The sequence below is a fragment of the Alexandromys fortis genome, unplaced genomic scaffold (assembly GCF_014885135.2).
Source record: "Alexandromys fortis isolate MF-2015 unplaced genomic scaffold, M_Fortis_MF-2015_v1.1 scaffold_3, whole genome shotgun sequence".
Lineage (NCBI taxonomy): Eukaryota > Metazoa > Chordata > Mammalia > Rodentia > Cricetidae > Alexandromys > Alexandromys fortis.
The window spans coordinates 9,111,679-9,139,480 of NW_026067909.1; the positions used below are offsets into that span (position 1 = coordinate 9,111,679).

Here is a 27,802-nt window from a genome sequence, read left to right on the forward strand (position 1 = left end):
ACCCTTTCGGCTCGGCCGTGCTCCCGGCATCCCTCACGCGTGGACGCTGGACTTCCGGACCTGGGCGGAGCCCCTGGGTTTGGCCGATTGCGTCTTCCCGGCCCAAGCTTTCCAGCACCCGGTGCCAGGGGCCATGGAGCCCCGGGCAGTTGCGGATGCCTTGGAGACGGGAGAGGAAGATGCAATGACAGAAGCTCTGCTGTCGTTCAACCGGGAGGTGAGAGGCACCCGGCAGCCGCCGAGGAAATTTCATGGAGAGAGGAAGCAGCGGTGTGCGCGCAACGGGGCTGGGGTGTGCGCGCGAGCATGGCAGGGAGCACGGCGGTGGGTCGCGGGCTGGGCCTCGGGTGTTTCAGTGGTGGGGCAGGTGTATGGGAGGCGAGGATGGGTCTTGCCTTACGTCCAGAGTGATGGCTGCTGCCTCAAAAGTCGCAGCAGACCGGCTGCTCTGAGCGCAGGTCCTACCTGCTGCGTGTGGACCTAAGTACTGGATCTCCCTACAGCACTCCCAGAGCTTCACCTTCGATGATGCCCAACAGGAGGACAGGAAGGTAGGTGTTGGCCCAAGGGACTCCGAGGGCGGGCATGAGCTACCCCAAGAAGAGGGCCTGGTGGAACCACTTCTGTCCCTCCCCACAGAGACTCGCAAAGCTGCTGGTCTCCGTCCTGGAGCAGGGCTTGTCACCATCACCCCGTGTCACCTGGCTGCAGACTATTCGAATCCTGTCCCGAGACCGCAGCTGCCTGGACTCATTTGCCAGCCGCCAGAGCCTACACGCTCTAGCCTGCTATGCTGACATCACCATCTCAGAGGAGCCCATCCCACAGCCCCCAGACATGGATGTCCTCCTCGAGGCTCTCAAATGCCTGTGCAATCTCGTGCTCAGCAGTCCGACAGCACAGATGCTGGCCGCAGACGCTCGCCTGGTGGTGAGGCTAGCCGAGCGCGTGGGACTCTACCGCAAAAGGAGCTATCCCCACGAAGTCCAGTTCTTCGACTTGAGGCTCCTCTTCCTGCTAACAGCCCTTCGCACTGATGTGCGCCAGCAACTGTTTCAGGAGCTGGATGGTGTGCGCCTGCTGACGGATGCGCTGGAACTGACCCTGGGGGTGGCCCCCACAGAAAAGCCCCCGGTGGCACTTCCGGCCCAGGAGACGGACCGGGCCATGGAGATCCTCAAAGTGCTCTTTAACATCACCTTTGACTCTGTCAAGAGGGAGGTGGATGAGGTAAGCTGTAGCCTAAAGTCATGGTGGGACTCTGCTCAGCTGGGACATTTTGTGCTTTTGCTTCCTTCGTGCCTCAAGTTCCAGGGTGTCAGGTATGGCAAGGACAATAAGATCGTCTAGGCAGGGGGTTCAAGGACGGTTTCTGAGCCGTGTTGTGCACCGACTGGGGACGTGTTCTCCACAAGGCTTCAGGTAGCCAGAGTCACCGAGTGTGCTGTAGGCAGAGCCTAGTGATCAGCTCTAGGTGACCCTGGAGCACAGGAACAGGGACCCCTTCTTACAAGAGCCCCTTTTTGCCTTTGGTTAGGAAGACGCTGCTCTTTACCGGTACCTGGGGACCCTTCTGCGGCACTGTGTGATGGTCGCTGCTGCTGGAGACCGCACGGAGGAGTTCCATGGGTGAGGGGCAGGCCTTACTGTGTCGCGGTGGGGGGATGCTTAGGCATGGGTTCAGCAGTCCTCAACCCTAGCTGTGAGTCAGAAGCACCAGGTCACCCCGTAGAGTATGACTTTGTCAGGGGATTGGGACACCAGTGTGTTTCCAGAGAGCCCCAGGAACTCCGAGCTAAGGTGGAGGCCATGATGGCCATGGCATTATAAGGCAATGTAATCTCCTGCTCCTGCTGGTGGTGACCAGTAAGTACCTCAGCTGACCTTGGTTTCCAGAGATTGCCTGGTATCTCAGTTCAGACAGTTTGGGACAGGCTGAGTGTCTACCTACCATCTCCCCACCAAACTTGCGTGGGGTACCACCTACCCTCGCCTCTAGTCCTCAGTGCTGTCCTTCAGTCCCCTATATCCTGTGTGCCCCAGGAGAGGAGCCAGGGGTTACATCTGTGCTAAAGAGTTACTCTGTCCCCAGCCACACGGTGAACCTCCTGGGGAACTTGCCCCTCAAATGTCTGGATGTCCTTCTTGCCCTGGAGCTACATGAGGGCTCCTTAGAGTTCATGGGAGTCAACATGGAAGTGATCAGTGCCCTTCTTGCCTTCCTTGAGAAGCGTCTGCACCAGGTAGGTGGAGGACCTGCTGTGTAGACACCCACAGGCTTTGGCCCCAGTTGTGGCTACTGTTTCTGCACCACTGGTACTGGCAAGTGGAGGTCGGCTTGACGGTCTAACTTGGACCATTCCTCTGTGCTCTGTGGCCCCACCAGATGGGAGCCGCTCAGTCAGACCCACCCTCTCAGAAGCTAGTGGATACAGCATGTGTGTGAACCTCACTGCTGATTACCAAAGAAAAGCGAGTTTCTCAGGGTCTACCAAGGTGAATGTTGTCTTTAAGGTCTATGTGGTTCTCAGGAGCCTTTGGTTCATGCTTGTGACCCCCAGGCTCCGAATGCTCCCATACACGGGCAGCCAGAGATGACAGCATCAGTTGTCCTTCTGGATGTTTTTGTTTTTATTTTGGTTTTTCAAGACAGGTACAGGTTTCTTTGTGTAGTAGCCCTGGCTGTCCTGGAACTCGCTTAGGCTGACCTCGAACTCAGAGATCAGCCTGTCTCTGCCTCCCAAGGGCTGGGATTAGGGTGACACCCTACCCCACCCCTTGCCCCCAGCTGTCCCTCTGTATCCTAAGAAGACATAACCAAAGGTTTCCTGACTCCTACCGCTACCCCTTGGGATATTTAGAGAGCTGGCAATCTAGCCTGTCCTTGTCAAGCTCACAGAGAGGAAAGCCATAGAGAGGTTCATTAGATCTCTGAGGAGCCAGAGAGCACTTAGTACCTATGAGCTGGGTGAAGCCAAAGGAGCTGGTGCTGAACATGCTAGCTGTGACTGCCTGCCCCATTGCTGTAACTCCCGGTCCCTATTACTGGAACTGCTGGATTTGGGCTCCAGGGAGATAATGGGAAGGCAGGGAAGGAATGGGCACGCTGCTTGCTGTCCATGAGGCACTTCGCTTAGGGACTCTCTTGTTTGTTTTTGCTGTTTCTTGAGGGCAGTGTGTACCTGAGGTGTGCAGACAGCTTCAGATGCTTCTTGTTTTGTTCATGGCCCTGGTTTATAGTTGTAGTACTTAGTCTTAAAGAAATGAGTTGTTTGACCCAAGTCACAGCTTTTCAGTCATTTCCAGAAGTCAGTCCTATTCCCATTCCTTTTTCTTTATAAGGGTTTCGTATACCCTATGTAGCCAAGGATGACCTTAAACGTCTCATCTTCCTGCCTCCCAAGTTCTGGGATTGCAGGCTTGTGCCACCATGACTGGTTTAGTGTTTCCATAGTTTCTTAAGCTAATAAATACGCACCACTACCTTTGGCCCTTAGCTAACTTGCTGCAGCATGGTCTCTTGAGAATTTACTGCCAGACCATTTGTTGAAGGTGCAGTGTGCCCCCATCTTACATGGGGGCATGTCACAGTGACAGAAGCCCTTCTGCAGACCCACAGGCTGAAGGAGTGTGTGGCACCCGTGCTGAGTGTGTTGACGGAATGTGCCCGCATGCACCGTCCTGCCAGGAAGTTCCTGAAGGCCCAGGTACTTGGAAAAGGAGATGGAGCTGGGGAACGAGGGTTGGATCCTCTTGATAGGTCCCTGGCGGCTCCAAGCCAACACTCAGAAGAGCTGCCTCCCTAGGTCCTGCCCCCTCTGAGGGATGTGAAGACACGGCCTGAGGTGGGGGATCTACTTCGAAACAAGCTTGTCCGTCTCATGACTCACCTGGATACAGATGTGAAGAGGGTAGCTGCTGAGTTCCTCTTTGTCTTATGCTCGGAGAGTGGTGAGTTGGGGGAGCCCACGCCCCAGGCCTTCCCTGCCTCAGCCATATTCACACATTGACCTCTGCCCTGGTCTTCAGTGCCCCGATTCATCAAGTACACAGGCTACGGGAATGCTGCTGGTCTCCTGGCTGCCAGGGGCCTCATGGCTGGGGGCCGGCCCGAGGGCCAGTACTCAGAGGATGAGGACACAGACACAGAGGAGTACCTGGAAGCCAAGGCCAGGTGTGTGCCCCTAATATACACTTGGGTTCCTCCATAGCCCCATTCCCTTATCCTTGCCCCCAACCAGAACCAGTAGAACACAGGACAGGCTGAGGAATAGGTAAGACCTAAAATCAGGCACTTGTGTTCATACTGAACGTACTAAGGCCCAACAGGTGGGCTCTCTGGGAACCAGAAGGTCCTGGGCAAGAGCTAGCTGTCTGCTGGTGTTTGGGGGGTGGCGGGTGGGGGAATCTCCCTTCTGAGGTCTCACCACTCACCACAAGAAGGTGGGTTCTGGCTAACCCAGCCCTAAGCGTGAGGATGGAGAGCTCCTGCCCCACATAGCCCCACTTTCCCTATAGCGACACTAACCCATTTCCCACGCACCATTCCTGGGGAGCAGCATCAACCCCGTGACTGGAAGAGTGGAAGAGAAGCCACCCAATCCTATGGAAGGCATGACAGAGGAGCAGAAGGAACATGAGGCCATGAAGCTAGTGAACATGTTCGACAAGCTCTCCAGGTATGTGTTGTGAGGAAGACTTGTAGCTAGGAGACATGGGAACGATTCTGTTTTCTGAGCCCATGGAGACTGGCTTAGCAGAGATTAGGATCCTAGGGAGGCTGTATTAGACTTTGAGATAACTTGCTCTGGAAGTAACCCTCCAGAAAAGAGGGTACCATTAGCATTAAGTCCTGTTTATAGATGATGAAAATGAGGACAGAAATGCAAAGGACTGCCTGACATCTCAAGGCAAATTAGGTGGCAGTTAGGATCTGGTCCTGATTGAGTTAACCCCCTGCCCTGCACACTAGGTCTCTTCCCCAGCCACACTGTGCTTTCCTGCAGGCACAGAGTCATCCAACCCATGGGGATGAGTCCCCGGGGTCACCTCACTTCTCTGCAAGATGCGATGTGTGAGACTATGGAGGGGCAGCTGTCCTCAGATCCCGACTCGGACCCTGACTGAAGATGGCGGCGGTTTTGCTCCCCTTCAGACCTGGTGCTGCTTCCAGACGTGTCCTTGGGGTGCTTCCTAGAGAAGCCACACTCCTCTCCAGCAGGGGAGCCTTTCTCTTTACTCCCCACACTACCCATGATTTGCCTTTGGTCCCGTTTCTTGTGTTTAGGACTGTGGTAGTCATACTTTCTGTGAAGACTGGGAAGCCACCCTTAATTTCCACAAGTGAAGTTGTTTCTTTGACCTTTGCCAAGCATATGCCGTGGCTGCAGACATGGGCAGAGCTGCCTTGGCACATAAATGAACATGCATGTATGAGGGTGGTGACTTAGGAGGTGTACATTGTGTAGGCATGTCTGGGCCGGCATGCCAGCCCAGAGCCCATGTGTGGAGCATACGCTGTATTTCACACATGGAAGAGTCTACTGTTTAAGTGTACCAGGAAACACACAGAGCATCACAGTTCCTATTTGTGGCCCCACTGAGCACAGGACCAGTGGCCTCTTCTAGGTTCTTGGTCCTGGTCCAACCACCGCTGCATTGTTCACATACCTGAGCCTCACTGGCTGAAAGCTCAGTCAGTCACAAGCACTGGTTTAGTGGTTGTTGAAGGCAAGGGTTGTAAGACAAGGTAAAATCTGAGATTTCTGAGGCACAGACTACAGAGAGTCTGGGACAAGACTGGATATCTGTGAAGTGGCCAGGTGAAAGGATATTAAACAGAAACTAATTCCATTCTCTTAGAATTTAAGATTTCCTAGATCACTGCACATCTGCTGTTGTTGGAGAACAAAGATAGGAGGCCCCATTCCCTGGAATCTGCTGTTGGTCTGCCCGTCAGCCCTGGTCAGAATGGGTGCAGTAACAGGAGGTACTTCTGCCTGGGGAACAGCCTGCACTATATCCTCTGGGGAGGAGCCAAGGAGGAAGCAGCTGTGCTTAATCATAGCTGCACACAGGACAGGAAAACTAAGAGACGCATGGGATCTCCCAGAGTAACGCCTGCCACTGGATATAGCACCGTTGCTGGAGAAGCCTGGGTGGATAGCGGAAAGTGGCTTAGCAAAGGCTGGGCAGATGGGACTCCTGAGGGACTGAGGAGCCTGAGTTAATACCTGGTGAGTCAGTTCAGTCTTGTCACCCAAGAGAAGGACATCCACACTACCTGCAATACGTTAACGCTTACTGTCCTGAAGATACAGATGAAAGGATGCCAAGTTTTATACTAAAATTTATTTCATGCGAGAAATGATTTTTTGTTGTTGTTGTTGTTAAAGATGCCTCTGTAGAGATGGGAATGCTAGATTACCCTAGTATATCCCTGGTCTGCGATGGATGGACATGCTGTGCTGCCCACTGCCAGAAAGGCGCACTGCATTGCAGGCTTCAGCAGTGGTGGGACACATGGAGCTCCTCTACAGTGTGATGGCATAGCCCCAGGGTGAGCATCCTGGGCAGTCTTTCCGAAGGCAGCCTCAGAAGACCGTTACCCAGGTCACACGCGGTTTGACCCAGATTTGTAAACCTGTCCGAGCTGTTTTCAGGCATGGCTCCCTGGAGAGGACCTGCTGTGTGACTTTCCCGCAGGTGACAATAGCTTTATCTGTCCTGTCCATCCAGCTGGAACAGACAGGAGGTCAGTTAACTTCACACACATACAGGCTGCATCCCAGACCTGGAGCAGTCATTCAAGTCAAGCAAAATACTTTAAAGTGAACAAGAACGGGGATCCCAGAAGGCCTAGCACAACATGGGTGGCTAACTAAAGACTGTTTTCCAAGAAATGGCACCAGCGTACATTCAGCCCTAAGAGCCAAATTTTGAAACAAAAAGATAAAAATAATACTGGTGGTTATATTTCATCTGTGGCAACAGTAAATGCCAAGGCTCATCCTTGCTTTTCTTTGGTCCATTTCATTAAGAGCTCAGACTAAACACGAGAGTCTGGGAGCTTTTGCCAGTGAAGGTGAGGAGACTGCTGGCCATGGCCCAGAGCCAAAAGACAGTAAATGCCAAGGCTGGAATTTTCTTAAGATTCTATCTTAGCAACAACAGAACATCAATTATGATCTATTGTGGTGGAATCCTCTGGACCTTGCTGCCCCTGTCTATAATCATAGAGTTGGGGCTTGAATGCTAGCGAGCCACTATAGAAAATAAACACATATAACATAATTCTCATAGGAAATCATTTTCTGAGCACAGATACTGTAAAGTCTCAAGAGCATCGTGTTGTCTGGCTTCCTATTCCCAGTGGCTGTAATGAATAATGATGCTGATTAATAAATCATGCCTGGTTAGCTCTGTCCCGTGCAGGGTGCCAAGAATGTCAGCTTCTCAGCCCTTTCCCTCCCCTAGGTCACAGAAAGATGCCCCAGTGAGTTGTGGGGTAGGAAGCAAGTATGTAGGAGCACCATCCTCCTAATGCCCGCAGTGCACTGAAATCAGTGCCCAGAAGAGGACGTGCACTCTTGGACTGGGCCCAGAGCGTTTACCTTCCCAGTCTCCCGCTGGATGAGATCCTGCAGCTCTTGTGTCCAGCCCAGGAGGTCCACCAGCCTTTCCACACTCTCAACCACGTCGCCCAGCTGGGCCACATCCTTGCTGCGAGGACTCCAAGCAAAGGGACCCACCAAGTCTCGATTGATGAGCAGTCGGGGCACCGACTTCTGTACTGCTTCAGACAAGCTAGCAAATGGCTCCACCTGAAAGACAGGGTGTGAAGGGCAGGGTGTCCATGTACCAACAGGACACTGAGCTTCACAGCCGCTGGTACCTTGGGGTAGGAGACAGGCAGACACTGTGACTCAAGAGCTTGCCACTTTGTTCTAAAGGTTCCCGCCCCTGGTCGGGGTGACTTCTTCCCATCTACAGCCCGCCTCTCTTCTGCTCCTTGTGCCAGCACAAACCCTGACTTCTCCCCCACACGCTAGCCTTCCTCCCAGTCTGCATGTTCTGCCTTCCGTCATCTTCCTTCTCCCACCCGCTCTGTCTCCTCAGCCTGGGCCCTGCTCTGAGCTTCTCCTATACTCTCCTGGCACAGAAGAGCAAGCACCCCTTCCATCCTGCTACTGTCCCACCTCCTGGGTCCCCCTCCCTTCCCTAAAGGGCAATGCTGCCATCATATGTCTGCACCAAGAATAAGAGCGTAGGAAATGTGTAGATTAAGGGGTGTGCCTGGCTCTTGCTTGAGAGGAAAAAGGTCAATTCTCACCTTTTACTAAAGAAGTTTCAAATATATCACGGACTTAAATGTAAACAAAACAGTTGTTGAGCAGGTACAGTAGTGGTGGACCTGCAATCCCAGCAGTCAGGCAGGGACAAGGGTTAGCTGTTTAAGGTCATCCTCAGCTACACAGCAAGTTTAAGGTCACCCGGGGCCACACAAGACCCTCACCTTGATGTGGGTCTCTGTCTCTATCTCCATTCGTCACAGGACGAAGGTTCTATGGTGATATTCAAGATAGTCATCAGTCTGACTACAGGTCAAAGCCAGTTCAGGCACCCTCTCCTTCACTGCCCAGGGTCCTAGCTGCGGACATCCCCGTGGACTTCTGGGAACCCCTCTAGAGCCAAGCCTCTTGCTAACCCCAAAATGGCTCCCTTAAGATAGCTCTTCCCTGCTCCCATATCCACCCTTCCTCCATCTCAACCATCCCACTCCCCCAAGCTCTCCCCAACCCTCCCCTTTTCCTTTAAATAATATGCTTAATAATCAGAAAAGGGTAATAAAGACCCCAGAGATAGGGCTGGAGAGATGGCTCAGTGGTTAAGAGCATTGCCTGCTCTTCCAAAGGTCCTGAGTTCAATTCCCAGCAACCACATAGTGGCTCACAACCATCTGTAATGAGGTCTGGTGCCCTCTTCTGGCCTGCAGACATACACACAGACAGAATATTGTATACATAATAAATAAATAAATAAAAAAATAAATAAATAAATATTAAAAAAAAGACCCCAGAGATAGGAAAAAAAGACCCTCACCTCAAGAAAGCAAAATAAGGGACTAGAAAGATGGCTCAGCAGTTAGAGCATTTGCTGCTCTTGCAGGGGACTTGGGTTTGGTTCCCAAAACCCACATGGCAGTTCACAGCTGTCTGTAACTCCAGTTCCAGGGTACCCTGTACGTGGGTACCAGGCACCCAGGGTGTACATACATACAAGTGAACACTCATAAACAAAATTTAAAAAATTAAATTAGCAAGCCAGGCCAGACAGTCTCAATAACAATTCTTAAAGGAAAAAATAAGTGAAGGCCTTAATTGCTCAATGGGTAAGGAGCTTACCACCAAACCTGACAACCTGAGTTTGATCCCCAGGACCCACATGGTGGAAGGAGAGAAATGACTCCCACAAATTGTCCTCTGGCATGCACATAAACAAATATTAAAAAATGGTTCTAAAAATAGGGTTTATAGGTAAGGGTATAGGGAAAGATGTTTTAAACATAACAAAAGAAAGTGACCGTTAGCACTGCCACATCTAAGTTCTCACACCATGTGGTGGGGAACTAACCCAGGTTTTGTACATGCTAGGCAAGTAACACACTAAGCCCCATCAGCATCCCTCAAACCTGTTTTTAACTTCACACTGGCAGAAAAGTAAAACATGTCCTTTTGGTATTTGTGAAAATGTGGGGAAATGGACCCTCATACACTATCAGCAGGAGTCCCTGCATGGGTGTAAACAAACACGGACAGCCACCACAGGCAGACAATACAAAAATACTATTTGTCTCTGCTGTTCATCAATCAATAACTACCTACAGAATTTTTCTCATAGGTCCACAATTCCTTGTCCTACAACCCTTATGACTGGAAATGCTTCAGAATTCTGGATGTTTTAGATTTTTAAAAAGATCATATGGTTTTATATGCCATATATTATAAGACACAGTGGAGATCCTGGGTACTCCACAATCTAGCATGTTACTATTGTTTCCATAGCCATGGGATCCAGGACACTGCAGATCTGTCAACCCTCTCCTCCTGGCTGGGCCTCACACTCACAGGCACACCACAAGCAGGACACCAGCAAGACTGTTCCAGACGGGTGTGCAAGCCATCCACATAACAGTGTTCAGCCTCTGGCCAGCTGTCCCCAAGAAAAGAACTCAAGAGAACAGGCCAGAATATTAATAGCTACTGGGCTTAGAGCTAATTCTTGGGGCTGGAAGGGTGGCTCAGAGGCTTAGAGCTCTAGCTGCTCTTCCAGAGGACTGGGGTTTAAATCCCAGCACCCACATGGCAACTCACAACTAGCTCTAACTCCAGTTACTGGGAATCATGCCCTCTTCTTGTCTCAACAGGCACCAGAAATACATGCAGATAAAACACCCACATACATAGAATAAAAAAAAAAATAAAGTTTAAAGAAGTAAAGATTCCTCATTTTAACTATGTTGTTATAAACGAGTCTTTTTAAAAGAAGCATATGGTTGGCCTGGCAGTGGTAGCACACACCTTTAATCCCAGCACTTGGGGGCTGAGGCAGGTGAATCTCTTGAATTCAAGGCCAGCCTTGTCCACATAGTGAGTTCCAAGACAACTAGAGCTATGTAGAGAGACCCTGTCTCAAAGAAAAATGCAATATGGTACTTTGACAACCAGGGGGGAAAGGCTATTTTCATTTTTCTTGAGGAATAAGCCTTTTCCAAGCCTGTATCTGACAGCTCTCTGGAATCTTCCGCTTGCTCACCTTTCGCCCAGTCCCTTCCCCAGGTCCCTCCTGACTCTGCCTCCCACATCCTCCTTTGTTACCTCAAGTACATGTAAGGTATTTGTCTCCGCTGCTCTCCTCAGCAGGAACAGGCACATCCTAGGCCTGTGGCAGCTCAGCTCGCCCGTGTCCCACAGGCCGCAGTGCTCTCCGCCTTTACACCTACAGCTCTGGGTCCCTGCTGGTTTACCTACTTCCTGCCAGCACCATCCAACCCCATCAGCAAGGACCAATTCACAGCACGGCCCACAGGAGTCTTTTAAGCAGAGTCAGGGCACCAGATTTCCCAATGGCCATCCCCATGACCCTGGCCTCATTGCTGGACACTATGGGGTGCCCTGCCAAAACTTAAGTGGATACCCTTACCTCTTTATTGAGATTCACGGAGAAGGCTCACACCAAGCAGCCGCCACATTTGCAATGTAAGCCCTCCCCAGCCCCCACCACAATGTTCATTTATAGTTTCCCTCTGTGCACACCACCCCTAATTGTGCCCTGGTTTTAAATCTAACTTTGGCAGTCTAAAGCACCAGGACTGGCCTGGCTCACATCACACAGTAGCAGGGACAGGCTGGGTTCACACAGCCCTAAGCCTTTGCACATCTGGTTTCCTGAACAGAGCGCTTTTTGGCCCCTCTGCCCCTATGACTATATACAGCTGGGCCCTTGCCCACTGTCTTACCTCTTTATGCCTTTTGGGAGCATTCAGACTCAGAGGCAGACCACTCCTTGTCCACCTCCAGTGGTCATCTCCCAGGAGCCTCATACCCACATGCAGACCCCAACTGGTCCTCCGACTGCATCCTACCAGCTAAACTGATGCTGCTGCAGCCAACCTTCTCCCACCACAGGTCAGGACTTCCATCTGTTCTTCATCCCAAAGGACAGCTCTGGATCTTGATCAGTCCCTTCCATCCTGCCTCATAGCTAACCTTTTACTATACCCTTATGCCCGCCTACACAGCCATTGCTCCCAAACCCTGGAATGTCACTACCATTGACTCTGCTTACCTAGAAAGGCAGCACCATGAACCAGGCCTACCCCCCTCCAAACCCTCCTCCCTCCCACCCATCCCCACGTGCCTTTCAACAAACCTCCAGGGAAGTCCCAAGAATGAGCAGCAGATCTGCCATGGGGAAATCGGCCACATGTAGTAAGAACCTTGCAGGCAGCGGCTCTCCAAAGAACACAATGTCAGGTTTCACAACGCCAGTACAGACAGAGCAGTGAGGCACCCTGTCTGCCATCACATCGGTCTGGGAATCAGAGGGCAAGAATCAAGGAAGGTGACTTTAAAAAGAGGAAAAGACAAGAGCTTCTCAAGAAAATTTTAAACATGTCCAAAATCTGAACTGAGTAATGGACCCCATGTGGCTTTAGCAATTTTTTATCAACTGTTTCTTACAACCCTCAAAAAAAATGGGGGGGGTATGTGTGAAATATTCAAATCAAATACTAGACATTGCCCAGTTTTACCCTCAAATTCTCTTGTAGGCTCCACCTGGACTGACCCACAGTCTGCAGACAGGTGTGTGGGCATCCCTCATACAGTGAGGAAGGCAGCATAAGCCGGGCCCGTTTGAGTCCAAGTGACCAGGTACTGCTTCCACCCTAGAAGGCATGCGCGTCAGCGTCAGCTCACTGCTGGCATAGTCAGGCGTGATCAGAGCTGCCAACGGCTGCCTCGGTGCAGAATAACAGCCACACCTAGACCACGTCTTACGCCAAACAGAAGACAAGGCAGTGCCACTTTCTGGCAAAGCGCACAGCAACATCCTTGTAAAATAAATCTTTACAGCTAGAAACGATTGCAAAAATATGTCAGGGATTATCAGCTACAGACAATAAAACTATATGGTATTTAAATTAATGGGGAAAATGTGTAGCTTGAAATATCTATTAAAAATATAACAACTTTAAATGCCATGGATTAAAAAAAGAATAACCAAGCAGAACTTCTAGAAGTGAAAAGCAAAAGTAAAATTCAATGAAAGGACTTTATTCTCTGTAACAGAACAATGTGTTGATGAGTTTGAAACAGATCAAAAGAAATCTCCCAGAATGCAACACAAGCAGTAACAATGGCAGACACTGCCAAGTGCCCATGACTGTCGGAGAGAAGGTGAGAGACTCCTCTACTGAGAGTAGTGCACAGAGTGGGAGGAACAGGGCCGGATGGTGAACGTCTGAAGAGAGAATGGCTGGGGATTGTCCTGCAGTGATAAGTGCATTTCAAGCAGAATAAAGAAAAGGGGTCTATACGGAAACACAGCACAGTGAAATTGCAAGTTCTTGAGGGAAACGTCTGAAAACTAGGCAGAAAACATGATTAGCAAATGGATTCAGAATAGCTGCTACAACATGGAAGGAGGAAAGCGAAGTCAAAGACCTCCCAGATGTAAAGACTCTAAAGCCAAGCTATCAAGACTACTGAACTGGTAAGAGAAGAAAGAGGTCAGAAAGAGAAGAGCGGGAGCTCTAAACTGATACAAGCCTCACTAACTGGTCTGACTAAAAAGCAGAGCCAATTTAGTAGAAAAAGAAGAAGGGCATTTTCCTTATTTATTTATTTATTTATTTATTTATTTATTTATTTATTATACAGTGTCCTGCAGGCCAGATGAGGGCACCAGATCTCATTACAGATGGTTGTGAGCCACTGTGTGGTTGCTGGGAATTGAACTCAGGACCTCTGGAAGAGCAGTTGGTGCTCTTAACTGCTGAGCCATCTCTCCAGCCCCATTTTCCTTTTTTAAAAAATTATTTATTTTTATTTTATGTGCATCGAAACCTCTGGAGCTGGAGTTACAGAGAGTGTTGAGCTGCCATGTGGGTGCTGAGAATTGAACCCAGGTCCTCTGGAAGAGCAGCCTGTGTTCTTAACTGCTGAGCCATCTCTCCTGCCCCCAAAAAGGGCCTTTTCAACACATGTGCTGGAACACACATTCACATGCAACAGGATGAACCTAGACAGACTTATATGCTTCACAAAAATTAAAGTGGATCAGAGACCTACACATAAAGAGAAAAACTAGAAGATGACATAGGAGGAAACCTAGATGATCTCTGGTATGGCAATGAATTTTTAGATTCAACACCAAAGCAACCCCATGAAAGAAATAAGGGATGGTGTAATACCAATGTTAAGAGCTCCTAGTCTGAGAAAGACAGTGTAGAAAGAATGAGAGAAAAGCCATAGACTGGGGGAAATATTAACAGAAGATAATGAACTAGTAACTAAAATATATAAAGAACTCTTTCACTACATTATTATTTTGGGGCCAGTTGGCAGGTGAGACTCAGGACAACCTGTAGGAAATGGTTCTCTCCCTCAGCATGTGAGTCCCAAGGATCAAACTGAAATTGTCAGGCTTGGCAGCAAACACCTTCACCTTCTGTGGTACTTCGAATAAGCAATGACCCCCATAGGACATCTAACACCTGGTCGCTAGCTGGTAGTGCTCTTTGGGGTCGTTTAGGAGGTGCAGGCTGGCTGGAGGAAGTATGTCAGTGTGCATAGGCTCTGAGAGCCGTATCCTCACCCTACTTCCACTTTGCTCTCTCTGCTTCCTGCTTGAGTTTGAAGATGTGAGTTCTGAGCTTCCTATTCTTGCAGCCATGTCTGCTGCTTGCTGCCATGTGTCCCCACCATGATGGACTCTTATCCCTCTGAAACCATAAGCAAAAACAAATTCTTTTTTGAAATTGCCTTGCCTTGGTCACAGTGTTTTGTTACAGCAAAAGAAAAGTAAATAATAATACACCTGCTGAGCCATCTTGCTAGCTCTATAATAATAATATATATATAATACACCCGCTGAGCCGTCCTGCTAGCTCTATAATAATAATATATAATAATACACCTGCTGAGCCATCCTGCTAGCTCTATAATAATAATATATATATAATACACCCGCTGAGCCGTCCTGCTAGCTCTATAGTAATAATATATAATAATACACCTGCTGAACCGCCCTGCTAGCTCTATAATATATAATAATACACCTGCTGAGCCATCCTGCTAGCTCTATAATAATATATAATAATACACCTGCTGAGCCATCCTGCTAGCTCTATAATAATAATAATATATAATAATATACCTGCTGAGCCATCCTGCTCGCTCTTTGTTTTGGTTTGGTTTTTTGTTTTTCAAGACAGGGTTTCTCTGTGTAACAGCCCTGGCTGTCCTGGAATTCACTCTGTAGACCAGGCTGTGCAATGAACTCTTTAAGCTCAGTGTTGTGGGATATTTGTACACTGTGTGAAGGTTTACTGCTGTGATTGGTGTAATAAAAAGCTGAACGGCCAATAACTGGAACTTTCAGAAAGAGAGGGAAAGGAGGAGGAAGAATCTAGGCTACTGAGAGAGCTTCAAGGAGGTAGGGAGGAAGCAGGATGGGTGGGACATGACAGTGCAGAATAGAAATGGATTGGTTTAAGTTACAAGAGATAGGTGAAAACAAGGCTAAGCTAATAAATCATAATAAGTCTCTGTGTCATTAATTTGTAAGCTGGTGGCCCAAAGGAAAATCCGACTACAGCTCAACAATAAAAATCAATTGGGGGGGGGGGGGGCTAGAGAGATGGCTCAGTGGTTAAGAACACTGCTGCTCTTCCAGAAGACCTGGGTTTCATTTCCAGCACCCACATGGCAGCTCACAACTGTCGTATCTCAAGTTTCAAGGGATCCAACACCCTCACACAGACACACATGCAGGCATAAACCAATGCACATAATTTTTTTTTTTAAAAAAAAAGGAATCAGCCAGGAGGTGGAGGCTCACACCTTTAATCCCAGCACTCAGGAGACAGAGACAGGCAAATCTCTGTGAGTTTGAGGTCAGCATGGTCTACAGAGCCAGTTCTAGAACAGGTTCTAAAGCTACAGAGAAACCTTGTCTCGAAAAAACAAAAACAAAACAAAACAAAGAATCAATTTTGAAAATAGCAAAATACAGCATAGTGGTGGTGCCTTTAATCTAAGCACTCAGGAGGCAGAAGCAGGCAGGTCTCTGAGTTCAAGGCCAGCCTGGTCTAAAGAAGCAAGTTTCAGGACAGCCAGGGCTACAAAGAGACATCCCTTCTCAAAGAAACAAAAAAAAACAAAATATACACACAAAAAGAAAATAGCAAAATACATGGACACCTCCCCAAAGAATAACAGCTGACAAAGGACCACTTGAGAAGCTGCTCACCATTAAAGACCTCCAAGGAAATGCAAATCAAAGCAATGAGATATCACTGCACACCTGAACAAATGTCTAACCCAGATCCTGAACACAGATAAGAAAAGATACTGATCGTGGAGCAGTAAGAGTTCTTGACTGCTGATTGGAATGCACAATAGCAGAGCCACTTGGACAGCTGGGTGGTGTATGTGTCTGTGTGATGTTGGGAACTGAACCCAGGGCCACACATGAGCTAGTCAAGCTCTCTAAGTTACACCCACTACATACACCACTAAGTTATATGTAGCCTTAGTTTTGTGCTTCTTACAAAACACACTGCTTCGATGATCCAAAGATTGTTTCTTGCTGGGCAGTGGTGGCACATGCCTTTAATCCTAGCACTTGGAAGCAAGGCAGATGGATCTCGAGGCAAGGCAGGTGGATTTCAGTGAGTTTGAGGCCAGCCTGATCTACAAAGTGAGTTAGTTCCAGGACAGTCAGAACTGTTACACAGGGCTGGAGAGATGGCTCAGTGGTTAAGAGCATTGCCTGCTCTTCCAAAGGTCCTGAGTTCAATTCCCAGCAACCACATAAATGAGGTCTGGTGCTCTCTTCTGGCCTGCAGACATACACACAGAATATTGTATCCCTAATGAATAAGTAAATATTAAAAAAAAAGAACTGTTACACAAAGAAACCCTGTCTTGAAAAAGAAAAAAAGATTAAAAGAAAAACAAAAAAAAGTTTCTTGATATTTTCCCAAAGAACCTGAAAATGTCTGTCCACACAAAAGCTGTATAAAGTGATTCATATCTTGAAATGAAACATTCATATTGCTAGCAGAACGGATAAACCATGGTATATCTAGACAAATTGCACATTACTCAGAACAAATAAGAAGTCAGCTGCCAGGCCAGGAAAATACATGGAAGGAACAAATACACCCTGGTAAGTGAAAGAAGCCAGTACGAAAGGCTGCACGCTATGTGATCCCAACGTTATGACACTCTAGAAAAGAGAATGGTAAGGAAGTAAGATCAGAATTGCTAGAGGTTGGGGTAGATAAAGGATAAGCAGAACACAGAGGAACTTAAGGAGACTGACAGTACTGTGCATGATACCACACTGATGGATACTTGTCTCTACACGTTTATCCAAACCCATAGAATATACCACACTAAGGTTACGGTGGATCCTGGGAAGAATGTCGTCAGTGTGGGCTCATCAGCTGCAAGGAGACTGACTTTGGTGTAATGTTGACAGTGATGGAAGCTGTATGTGCAAAAGAATACAGATTTACGGTAACTATCTGTACTTTCTACTTAATTTTGCTAAAGCGCTAAAAAATAAAGTTGATTTAAAAACTTAACTCCAAAGGCTAGGGCTGGAGAGATGACTCAGAGGTTAAGAGCACTGACTGCTCTTCCAGAGGTCCTGAGTTCAATTCCCAGCAACCACATGGTGGCTCACAACCATCTGTAATGAGACCTGGTGTCCCCTTCTGGCTTGCAGGCACACGTGGAAGGAATGCTATACACATAATATAATAAATAAATATTTAAAAAAAACTCCAAAGGCTATGTGTTGAGGACTCAATCCCCAGCCCATCAGGCTACTGAGAGAAGGTAGAGCCTGTAGATGGTAGGTCTATCTAGAGTCTCAGGTCATATGTGAAGGGACCAGTATTCGGCCCAAGACACCCCAAGACCAAGTTGTCAGCACAAAAAGGATATTTATTTGTCCAGAAGAACAAAGGGCAGGAGGGAATAAGAGACAAAGACAAGAGATAGAGAATGAGGGAGAAGAAGAAAGGGAACAAGGTAGGAGGACAGGGATATTTGTCCAGAGGGACAAAGGACTGTCTCTGGGACGGCTTGCACTCACCGGCAAATGCAGACCTCATGAACTATTCCAAACCACGGTTTCCTCATGAGACAGTTCTACCCTGCACACCAGTCACAATCCCAAATAAGCCCCTGAGATTAAGCCATGAACACAGTTATCATCACGGTACATTCTCAAGTTCCTGAATTGTCTCTGAGTCCACAATACTAATAAACTCCAATAAACATAATTCCTTGTGACAAACTAGATTGACTTATCTCATCTGACAAGTTGGAACCATATATGTATAATATATATTATATACAAAAGTTATATAATATACACAAAACTTAATTCAAAAAGGATCAAATTCATGAATGTAAGAGCTAAAACATTTAACCCCTTAGGAAAAAAACACAAAAAAAGCTATGATAAATGCCAAAAGCATAGCCAACCAAATGAAGAACACCCTGACAGCACCAAAGCTGCAAAGTTCAGAGCAGAGCAGACAATGTCAGCAGAGGATATAGTGCAGGAGACAACGGGCAGGGATGTAACTGGTGCAGCCTCTGTGAAAAAGTTCAATGAAACCGCAAAAAAAATTAAGAGTTAGGTTTCCCATAGGATACAATTTCATACCTAGGAATACAATGGGAAGAAATGAAACCAGGACCTCAGAGAGATATCTGCACATCCACATTCACTCTCAACAATCAAAGGGTAGCAACAAACCAAGTCTACACCAGCAAAGGAACGCAAGTGTAAAGCACGGCCAGCTGCAGAGTGGGATATTAGCAAACTTTAGAAAGGACAGAAAGTCAGACACACACTATAGGATGGCGAAATCTGAAGACATTACACTCTGAAAGTAGCCAGTCACAGAAGGACAGTGAATAGGTGACAATAGAAGGAACAGTACCACAGGCTTGGGGGAAGCTGGTGTTTAATAGCTATGGAGTTTCTGATTGGTATGATGAAGATTGTTCTGGATATAAATGGTAATGCTGGCTGCAGAACATTAAGAATATACTTAATACCTTGGAACTACATTTAAAAATTATGAAAATGGAGATTGAAGTGATGGCTCAGTGGTTAAGCACACTTGTTCCTGCAAAAGATCCAGGTTCAGGTCCCAGAACCCTCATGGCAGCTCACAACTGTCTGTAACTCCAGTCTCAGGGCATCCAATGCCTTCTGACTTCTACAGGCTCCCGTACCCATGTGGTGCACATGTATGCACTTGGGCACACATATACATATATGAAGTAAATATTTTAAAAATGGTATGAATAATGACTTTTGTGCTATATGTTTACTACAAGGAAACATCTTAGATCCTTATGAGGGTTTTTTAGAGAGTTTTACTACGTAGTCTAGGTTAGCCCTGAGCTCACGATCCCCCACCATCTAGCCCTTGAATTCTGCAATTACAAGTAAACACTATAACTCAGCTAGGAAAAATATCTGAAATGTGAACAAAAAGAAGTATGTACGTGTTAGTTACTACTAAAAGGGCACAAAGAGATTATATAGCTTTGGTCACAGCACTCTTCTCAGAACTATGACTAGTGCCTGGCAGAAGCAACTTAAGGGAGGAAATATTATTATGACTCACAGCTGGAGAGGGAGTTCAGTCCATCATGGTGCCAAGATTAGCTCTGTGGAAGTTTGAAAATGGACCCATAGATTAAGAGAGACTGATACTGCTGGGAAGTGTGGCCTTGCTGGAGTACATGTGACATTGTTGGAGGAAGTGTGTCACTGGGAGTGGGCTTTGGGGTCTCAGAAACTCAAGCCAGGCCTAGTGTGTCTCAGTCTCTTCCTGCTGCTTGGAGATCCAGATGTAGAACTCTTGGCTCCTTCTCCAGCATCATGTCTGCCTGCATGCCATCAATATCCCACCGTGATGACAACTGACAAAGCCTCTGAACTGTAAGCCAGTCCCAGTTAAATGTTTTCTAAGAGTTGCCACAATCATGGTGTCTCTTCACAGCAATAGACACCCTAACTAAGACAGGATCCATTTGTGAAGATGGGAATGTATGGCTGCAGCTTTTCATACTATGGCCAACCTGGACGCTGAAAGCAAAGGCCAGCACCTGAAGCTGGAATAGCCTTCAAAGGGCCACCCAAGTGGCCTACTTCTGTCAGTCAGGCCTCATATCCCAAAGGCTCTACACCAGCACTAACTGCAGGCTGGGTGCTCAGACATACAAATGTTTGACATGTGTGGGGGAGCATCTGCTTTAAACTATAACAACATCCAAACTGATGTCCTAGAAGGAATGGAAGAATGGAGCAAGGAGGGGAGAGATGGAGCCAGGGATGAAGGAAAGAAACGATAATCATTTCAAACTCAATCTATCAGGCCTGATGGCTGACAACTTAAGCTAAGCCACCTTTCTGGCCTAAAGCTTTGCTGTCTGTCTGCCTCTTCTACCTACCCACGTTCTTGCTGCTTGTTCTTTCCCTTTTGTTTGCTATATATGCTTAACAAACTCACTGCTTGAAACAGAAAGCACAGTGACTGTAGGTGATTCTCTGGACCTTACAGGATAGTACTGCGGATGTGGACCCACACCTGTACACATGCCTGTGGAAGACAGAGGTGGATGCTGAGCACCTTCTTCAGTCACTCTTCCTATGTGTGCCATGTGTGTTTTGAGACAGGTCTCTCTATCTAGTCCTGGCTAGATAATAATGTAGACCAGGCTGGCCTTGAACTCAGAGAGATCTGCCTGCCTCTGCCTAAAGTGCTGGGATTAAAGGCACATACCACGGCTTGGCTCCACCTTGTTTTGAGATAGGGTCTCCCCATTTGCAGCTCACTAGTTAGGCTAGCTGGTTGGCCAATAAGCTCCACAGATACACCTGTCTCTACCCACTCAACCCAGGGTTACAGACATGTAGAACTATGAAGCCCAACTTTTACATGGGTGTTGGGAAAAACGCAGGTCTTTGGGTTTAGCAGAGCTAAGCCAGCTATCAGCTTGTACTAGGAATCTGAGATTCTAGGTGGGCTGCCACACCTGCCCAGCACTTTATACACCCAGCCATCTCCCTATACCCTCCAGCCTTAGTTCTTTTATAAGTATGTATTCTTTTAATTAAAAATAAAGGAGCCAAGCATGGTTTAGCACATCCTTAATCCCAACAGAAGCAGTTGGATCCCTGTGAGTTCCAGGCCAGCCTGCTCTAAATAGTGAGACCCTGTCTCAAATAAACAAACAAAAGCCAGGCATGGTGACATATACCAGTAATCCCACTCTGGAGAGGCAGAGAAAAGTGGACCCCTAGGGTTCCCTGGCCAGCCAGCCTAGACAATTTGGTGAGTTTCAGACCACTGTGAGTATCCTGCTTCAAAAACAAGCAAATAAACAATCATAAAATACCACTATAATAGATCTTCCACTCCCAAAGACTGCAGAAGGCAGAAACAATTTCACAAGGTAACTTACCCAGAAGTCCTCCCCCGGGAAGGACCTTCGACAGACTGTGCACGTAGCTGATGCAAAGGTCCCATGAGCTTCAACCAGCTTTGAGGCAGGAATACCAGACACTGAAATGCAAACCAAAGCTCAGTGTGCAGCCCCGTGATGGCTATGCAAGCACAAAGCACAGCTTCTGGACTTGACAGGACAAAAACAGCTGTGTGGCTGATAAGCGAATAAAAGTGACCTCTCAGTCGGGTGTGGTGGCCCATGCCTGGATCCTGGCTGAGGCTAAAGAACTGAGTTCTAAGATAGTCTGCGAGAGGAAATTCAAGGAGGCCAGCATGAGGCCAGCATGGGCAATAGCAGAACCTTCTCAACAACCAAAGCTTTCTCATGAAGTTAATTGCTGCTGTTTGGTAACTGCAGTGCTGAAACCCAAAGCCAGGGAATTCCTACCTTCCCCCAAAACCTGTCCTGTCTGGGGAAAAGGCAGCCTTAGTGGGGCAGCCACTGCTGTCTCTGTGCTTCTGAGCTGTAGATTCTTCCTTAGAAGGATCCTGTCCCTGGAGTAGGGGGCCACCTTTGTTCAGACCACAGCACCCCCTCGTGTCTGAGGAGGTGGCTATTCACTGACTACTGCCATGGCTGCAGAGTGCACCTTGAGGAAGCACCAGCAAATTCTCCCTCACTGCTGCTGTCACTGGGTGAGGCAGAACCAAAACATGTCTGACTGAGCAGGACAACACGGAAATGCTGGTGGTTCTTCATATAACCCTACCAGAGCTATGCTTAACAAGGCTGCATCTTCATATAACACTACCAGAGTTATGCTTAACAAGGCTATATCTTCCAGGGATATCCAGAGATATTTAGACTCTGTTTCTATATGAACATTATGATGCGAAGGTTCTGCCTGAAAACAATCGGAGGGTAAAAGAGGACAGAGAACAAGGCCTGGCCATGTGTCAGCAATGGAAACTGAGGGAAAGGACACATGGGAGAGAGGGAGTCGGAGAGGAAAAGAAAAAGGGAAGAAGAGAGGAGAGCGGGAGGGGGAAAGAGAGATAGATCCACACCAGATTCAAAATAATGTGAACTTTAGTTCCATCCAAAACTCAAACCCCAGAAGGTGTGTGGGAGACAGGCCTACTGAGAGGGTTCAGTTGTGGCTCAAACACAGAAGTGGCACAGGCATAGCAGTTGCCTGGTAACGTCCTGGGGATGACATATAAACACAAACACAGACAGCCCTCCTTAGGAGCAGACACAGGCATGCAAGGAGCAAGCGGCTCACCTCTCTCAAGCCCATCTATGTTCTGTGTGTAGAGCCGCAGAAGCAGCTCCTTGTCGTGGAGCAGTCGAAGGAAGTAGTGGGTGACATTAGGCTTATAGTGCCCAGGGTACAGCTCCTTGGCCAGTGTGAAAAACGGCTTGGGATTGTGAAAGAAAAAGTCAAGTTCAAAAATGGCCTCTGGGTATGGGATGTTATACTGCTGCAGGTTGCTGTAGAGCCCACTCCCTGGGGATCTGTGGAGACAGAAGGGGAAGACTGAGCCCTGCAGAACAGAGTGGGGAATGACATCACAGGGAACTGTGCCATACCTGAAGTCTGGGATGCCACTCGGTGTGCTGATGCCAGCTCCCACCATGACCACGACCCTCCTGCAGGCTCTGGTCCGAAGCAGCTCAGCCACATCCTGCAGAGAGAGCTTCGCCTTCTCACTGCTGCCCCCACATCCTAAGCCGCTGGAGGCTCCCACAGAGAGGGCTATGGGCCTTCTCCCACCTGTAACACTGACGGCAAGAGCACAAAGACAGGCAGCAGGCGGCAATCAGTCTGAGGTCAGCAAGAGCCAGTGCCCTGTGCTCTTTCCACCACCAAAGATGGACATGCACTTCTCTCGAGTGTCATCCAGATAACCACTTTTCAACATGCATAGCTACCACCAACTAAAGCAGAAAGCCGACTCGTATCAGAAATTAAGATTTATTTAGGGTTTACAGACACTGCATGCATCAGGGAGCACTGCCACGGCCCCATCATCAGAGGTGTGAGCAGGGGTACTCTGGAAAGGCCACAGCGGGGACAATTCTGCAGGCTGACTGAGAGCTAAACCTGCCTTGGGCTATCTTTAGACCCTTGGGTAGGACACCTAACATCCTTTTGATTATGATGTAAGACCTTTGGAATGTATCGACTTCGAAGATCGAAGAACACGAGCTTCCACTAACCCAGGAGCTACAGATGTCATTAGAAAGGATCTGAGGCCTACAGCAGAGATTTACCGCTTGGCTGGAACCCACCTCCCTGATGTCCCCACCAATGTACTCGGTAAATACACAAATTTCTGACTGTCCTATAGTCTATGACTGGAAGCTTATATAACTCCTTCTAGATTGAGATTTAACCCGAGTCCGTGATTCCAGCATGGCCTCTCACACTGGGCTCAGGATAAACTATGTCTTATTCCCTTTAAAGCAAGAACTCTGCTGTGTCGACAGGACAGGCACTCAATGTGAGACACACACATCCCCCACCACCAGGTATGATCCGGTCTCATCAGCAGTCATCAGGATCAGTGCCAAGTGACAGATTGAGCCTTCTGTGCCCAAATATCTGTCACCGCCTCGGGTAGACACGTGAGAGTCCTCCCTGGAGTCTGAACCTGCTTTCATTTGACTATGGTCCACTGATTTATCTGAGCACTCCACTGGGTAGACTCTTGCTGTCGCAGAGAATCTGTGATAAGGCATTCATCAGAATCTTTGTTTCAAGCATTCATGCTTTTTCTCCCAGAACTCCTGCCTTTTTAATTTTCATTCTATTTATTTATTATCTCTGTCTCTTGCTTACTGCAACCTGGCCCCTCTCATTCAGCACTGTCTTCTCTCTTCTCCACCACAGTATCCTCCCTCCTTCCTGACTTTACTTCTTTTTTTTTTTTTTTCTGTTTGTTTGTTTTTTGAGACAGGGTTCCCTTGACTTTCCTGGAACTAGTTCTGGAGACCAGGCTGGCCTGGAACTCACAGAGGTTTTCCTGCCTCTGCCTCCCAAGCACTGGAATTAAAGGCCTGTGCCACCGTGGGCTGGCACCTCTTCTTTCTTTATCACCCTTTCCTGTCTTATCCAGTAACCCCCAAGAGGAAGAAAGCCCTGTATCAGACCCAGTGTGGCAGTGCACCCCTTTAGTCCTAGAGCCTGGGAAACAGAGGCGGGCAGATTCCTGTCATTTCTAGGCCAGCCTGGTCTACACAGTAAGTTTTAGGACAGCCAGGACTATAGAAAGACTCTGTCTCAGAAAGCAAAAAACAAAACCAAAAACATTCTACATCAAAGGAAAAGTTTGTTATAACCTCTGTGGTGTTTTAAATAAGAATAGCCCCCATAGGCTCATACATTTGAATGCTTAGTTACCAGAGTGAGGCACTATTTGAGAAGAATTAGGAGGTGTGGCCTTGTTGGAGGAAGTGCACCACTTGGTTTGATTTTCTGGTTTTTCGAGACAGGGTTTCTCTGTAGCTTTGGAGCCTGTCCTGGAACTAACTCTTGTAGACCAGGCTGGCCTCGAACTCACAGAGATCTGCCTGCCTCTGCCTCCCAAGTGCTAGGATTAAAGGCATGTGTCACCACTGCCCAGCTTCTAGTGACAGTTTTAACCCTTCGTTTTAGGTTTATTTGTTTTCATGTCCTAAATCCTAGTGGTTCTAACCCTTTCCCCATCCAGCATATTCTGCCTGAGAAGCATGATCTCCTCTTCAAAGTGCCATAATCCACAAAGTTTATGCTTGCTTGCTGAATCCCAAGGATACTCACCGGCCCTCCTCTTAAAGGCAAAGGTACTGGCTCCCTCTCCTGTTAGGGTGCCTGTCAGCTCTCCCTTCTATGACCTGCAGTACACAGCTGCCCTATCCACACAGACAGTGTTCAGTTATTCTGGGACTTGTGTGCCACCAGCAAGCCAGCAGTAATTCTCCATCACCCGGAGCCTCGGCCGACAAAGTTCAAAGCAAGGAGGCCAAAGATGACTGGCGTGTTTTGTTGCTGGTTTTGGCACTGTTTTATTGTGCTGGGGGTGAAGAGGCAAGAGCTTTATCTCAGAATTATAGCCCCACCCCTAATCTAATTCTTAGTCTGATTTGGAGGAACCTATGTTTATAAACCTCTCACCAGAGAGTACAGGAAATACAGAGGACAACAGCAAGAAAAAACAGCAGGAGAAAGGCCTCACCTCTTCCCCCACTGCAGAGATGGGCCAATGCTTCTGAAGGTTCTGCTGTATCAGAGGAGGGCATAAAAGCAATTTACCAAGGTCCCTCTTCTGAGCTAAGTCAGTGAAACCCTCCAAGGGGGATCCGGATGAAAACAATGAAGAATTAGAAAAAGAAAACTCTGGCTCCAAAACCATCTCTCCCCCTCCAAACACCCCATCTCACACAGCACCAAGGACAGCTCACTGATAGTGCGTGCCCTAACATTGTCTGATCGCCTCTTAAATACAAACCATGTGAGAATACAAAAGGGTTAAGAGAAAAGCTGTGACCACTGCTGAGTGCCTGGCAACTGCCAGCCATCCATGTCAGGGCACATGAAGAACATTTCTTAGTCACCTGTACAAAAAAATGTTTGCAAGTCGCTGACAATATCTACTTAATATTTACTTAAGGTGTGACTTAAAGTACGTCTACATGACATGGGAAACCCCTGGGATGAAGAGACCCAGAGGCTGGCACTGAGTGATGCCCGAGACACCACAGAGAGATAGAAGGGTGAAGTCACCTAAGAGTCCCAAGATCTAAAATCAAGAGCAGAAGAAATGTTCTGTAAAGGTGCTCCTCCTCACAGACAGCCCCAGGGTTCCCATGTCGGGCTAATGACAGATGATCAGATATCAGAAATGCCTCCATGAATCTGAGTGTCTTTCCTGATCCCTGCTCCATCCACAGCACCCAAAGGTCCGCTGCAGAGAAAAGGCTCTGTAGCCATAGCCTGACTGCACACCTCTTTAGTAAAGTCTTCCACACAGCAAGGGGATAGACCATTGTCTACCCAAATATTTATCCATTATTGGGCACTTAGATTTCCTTGCTAACAACTGTCAGCCCTAAAAATTAAGGACTCTAGACTGGGAGGTTTGGAAGCACAGTGCTAGCTTAGCCTGCCAGAGAAGTGCAAGGCCTAAGATTGATCCCCAGCACAAAAAAGAAAAAAAAAAATCCAAACATGTCCATCACATTGGTAAAGTGTGTGTTATTTGAGCTCACTGAGAAGCTGGTTTTGGAGGCAGGGTTGATAACACCCATTTCAGACCCATGTTTGTCTCAAAGTCCAAGGTCTGAATGGGCTGGCGCCCCTAACTGTGTGATAGGAAGGAAGTGAAAGCACTGAGCCTAGGAGAACAGCTAGGTGACCATTTCCAATAAAGGTTCCTGTGTTTACCCCGGCATGTAAAAGAGCCTGAACTCCAGCTGACTACCAACTTCCTCAGTCGTTTTTGTTGGGGGTAGCAAGTATCCAATTTGATATTATCTCTCTGTGCTGCTATTTGTTCCTTTACTGAAAGACCTCACCAAAGCGGTTCCTCTGTTCCACCAGGGACTCTCTTGGCTGGGAGCTCCACTGGGATACCTTAAAGGAGCTTCTTCGGTAGATTTCTGTTGGATATTTTTAAATATCAATGTGATGATTTCTCTCTCTAAATAAACTCACCCGTTTGAAACTGAAAATACGCTCCTCATAGATCATTTCCAGAACTATACAAAACATGTTACTATTTTGCAGACAGTCTGTTGGTGAAATTTTAACCTCACAACCTTTATGGGGGTCAATTAAAACATAAACAACAACTGGACGTGGCGGCACGTGACTGTAATCTCAGCAGTTGGAGGTGGAAACAGCAGGCTGGGGAGTTCAAGGTCACAGTCCTCCACACAGCCAGCTGGAGGTCAGTACGAACTAGGAGACCCAGTCTCAAAACAACACAAGCCATAAACTTTACACAAGGCAGTCTTTTGGGAATCCATCTTCAAAACGGCGCGCAAACAAGGTTATTCAACACAACTTATTTGTAATAATTCGAGCTTAGGAAATAGAAAGTATGTCATACTTTCTGTCACAGAAAGTATAAGACACCCATACAATGAACTTCCACAAAACGATTCAAAGACCGTGCTGCAATGGAAATAGCTGCATAAAAAAACATCTTTAAAGAGTTGAGGGACGGATGAGGCCGATCAGTCGAGCCTTGTGGAAGAGCGCACCCGCCAGGTTCTCATGACCTCAATTGCTTTCAGCTGCCCGCCCCTAAAACACCTCCGACTGCCTATCTGCGGGACCCGGTGGCTTCCCTGCCGTGGCTCACCTCCGGGGCCCCACAGTCTGAGCGCGGCCAAAGCCAGTCGACCACTCAGCGCCATGATGCTCAGCAGGGAGACGGCGCCTAGAGAGTCCAAGTGTCTTCTGAATCCCCGCCTCCGTGTTTAGCTAAGCCCCGCCCGACACCCTTATCCCCGCCCCCTCGTGCCAAGTCCCGCCCCCC

At 47.9% G+C, this 27,802-nt stretch overlaps 2 protein-coding genes across 4 annotated transcripts; one reads left to right on the forward strand and one right to left on the reverse strand.

Annotated features, from left to right (window-relative positions):
• Positions 1-6,367, forward strand: Ric8a (RIC8 guanine nucleotide exchange factor A). 2 transcript variants are annotated; one of them, XM_050136699.1, is made up of 10 exons: positions 1-217; positions 504-551; positions 640-1,230; positions 1,538-1,629; positions 2,093-2,243; positions 3,612-3,707; positions 3,807-3,951; positions 4,030-4,174; positions 4,560-4,679; positions 5,007-6,367. In XM_050136699.1, exons 1-10 carry the CDS (start codon positions 134-136, stop codon positions 5,125-5,127), a joined length of 1,593 nt encoding a protein of 530 aa, XP_049992656.1. In that variant the 5' UTR covers positions 1-133; the 3' UTR covers positions 5,128-6,367. The 2 variants fall into 2 exon arrangements, with proteins under 2 accessions (XP_049992656.1, XP_049992655.1); XM_050136698.1 differs by lacking the exon at positions 1-217 and adding an exon at positions 245-324.
• Positions 6,332-27,739, reverse strand: Sirt3 (sirtuin 3). 2 transcript variants are annotated; one of them, XM_050136701.1, is made up of 7 exons: positions 27,626-27,739; positions 22,869-23,052; positions 22,561-22,793; positions 21,291-21,391; positions 11,932-12,093; positions 7,614-7,823; positions 6,332-6,738 (listed from the first exon to the last, which is right to left on the reverse strand). In XM_050136701.1, exons 1-7 carry the CDS (start codon positions 27,678-27,680, stop codon positions 6,718-6,720), a joined length of 966 nt encoding a protein of 321 aa, XP_049992658.1. In that variant the 5' UTR covers positions 27,681-27,739; the 3' UTR covers positions 6,332-6,717. The 2 variants fall into 2 exon arrangements, with proteins under 2 accessions (XP_049992658.1, XP_049992659.1); XM_050136702.1 differs by having other exon boundaries at positions 22,869-23,060; positions 27,626-27,730.
• Positions 27,740-27,802: the final 63 nt, after the last annotated feature.

Bases quoted from the DNA above. Each gene is read 5' to 3' on its own strand.
- Ric8a (XM_050136699.1), top strand. From the start codon at position 134: ATGGAGCCCCGGGCAGTTGCGGATGCCTTGGAGACGGGAGAGGAAGAT. The intron at 1,630-2,092 runs GTGAGGGGCAGG...CTCTGTCCCCAG, and splicing joins CGCACGGAGGAGTTCCATGG to CCACACGGTGAACCTCCTGG. The intron at 4,175-4,559 runs GTGTGTGCCCCT...CCTGGGGAGCAG, and splicing joins TACCTGGAAGCCAAGGCCAG to CATCAACCCCGTGACTGGAA.
- Sirt3 (XM_050136701.1), bottom strand. From the start codon at position 27,680: ATGGCGCTGAGTGGTCGACTGGCTTTGGCCGCGCTCAGACTGTGGGGC. The intron at 22,794-22,868 runs GTATGGCACAGT...CTGTCTCCACAG, and splicing joins AGTGGCATCCCAGACTTCAG to ATCCCCAGGGAGTGGGCTCT. The intron at 12,094-21,290 runs GTAAGTTACCTT...TCTGATTCCCAG, and splicing joins TCCCGGGGGAGGACTTCTGG to ACCGATGTGATGGCAGACAG.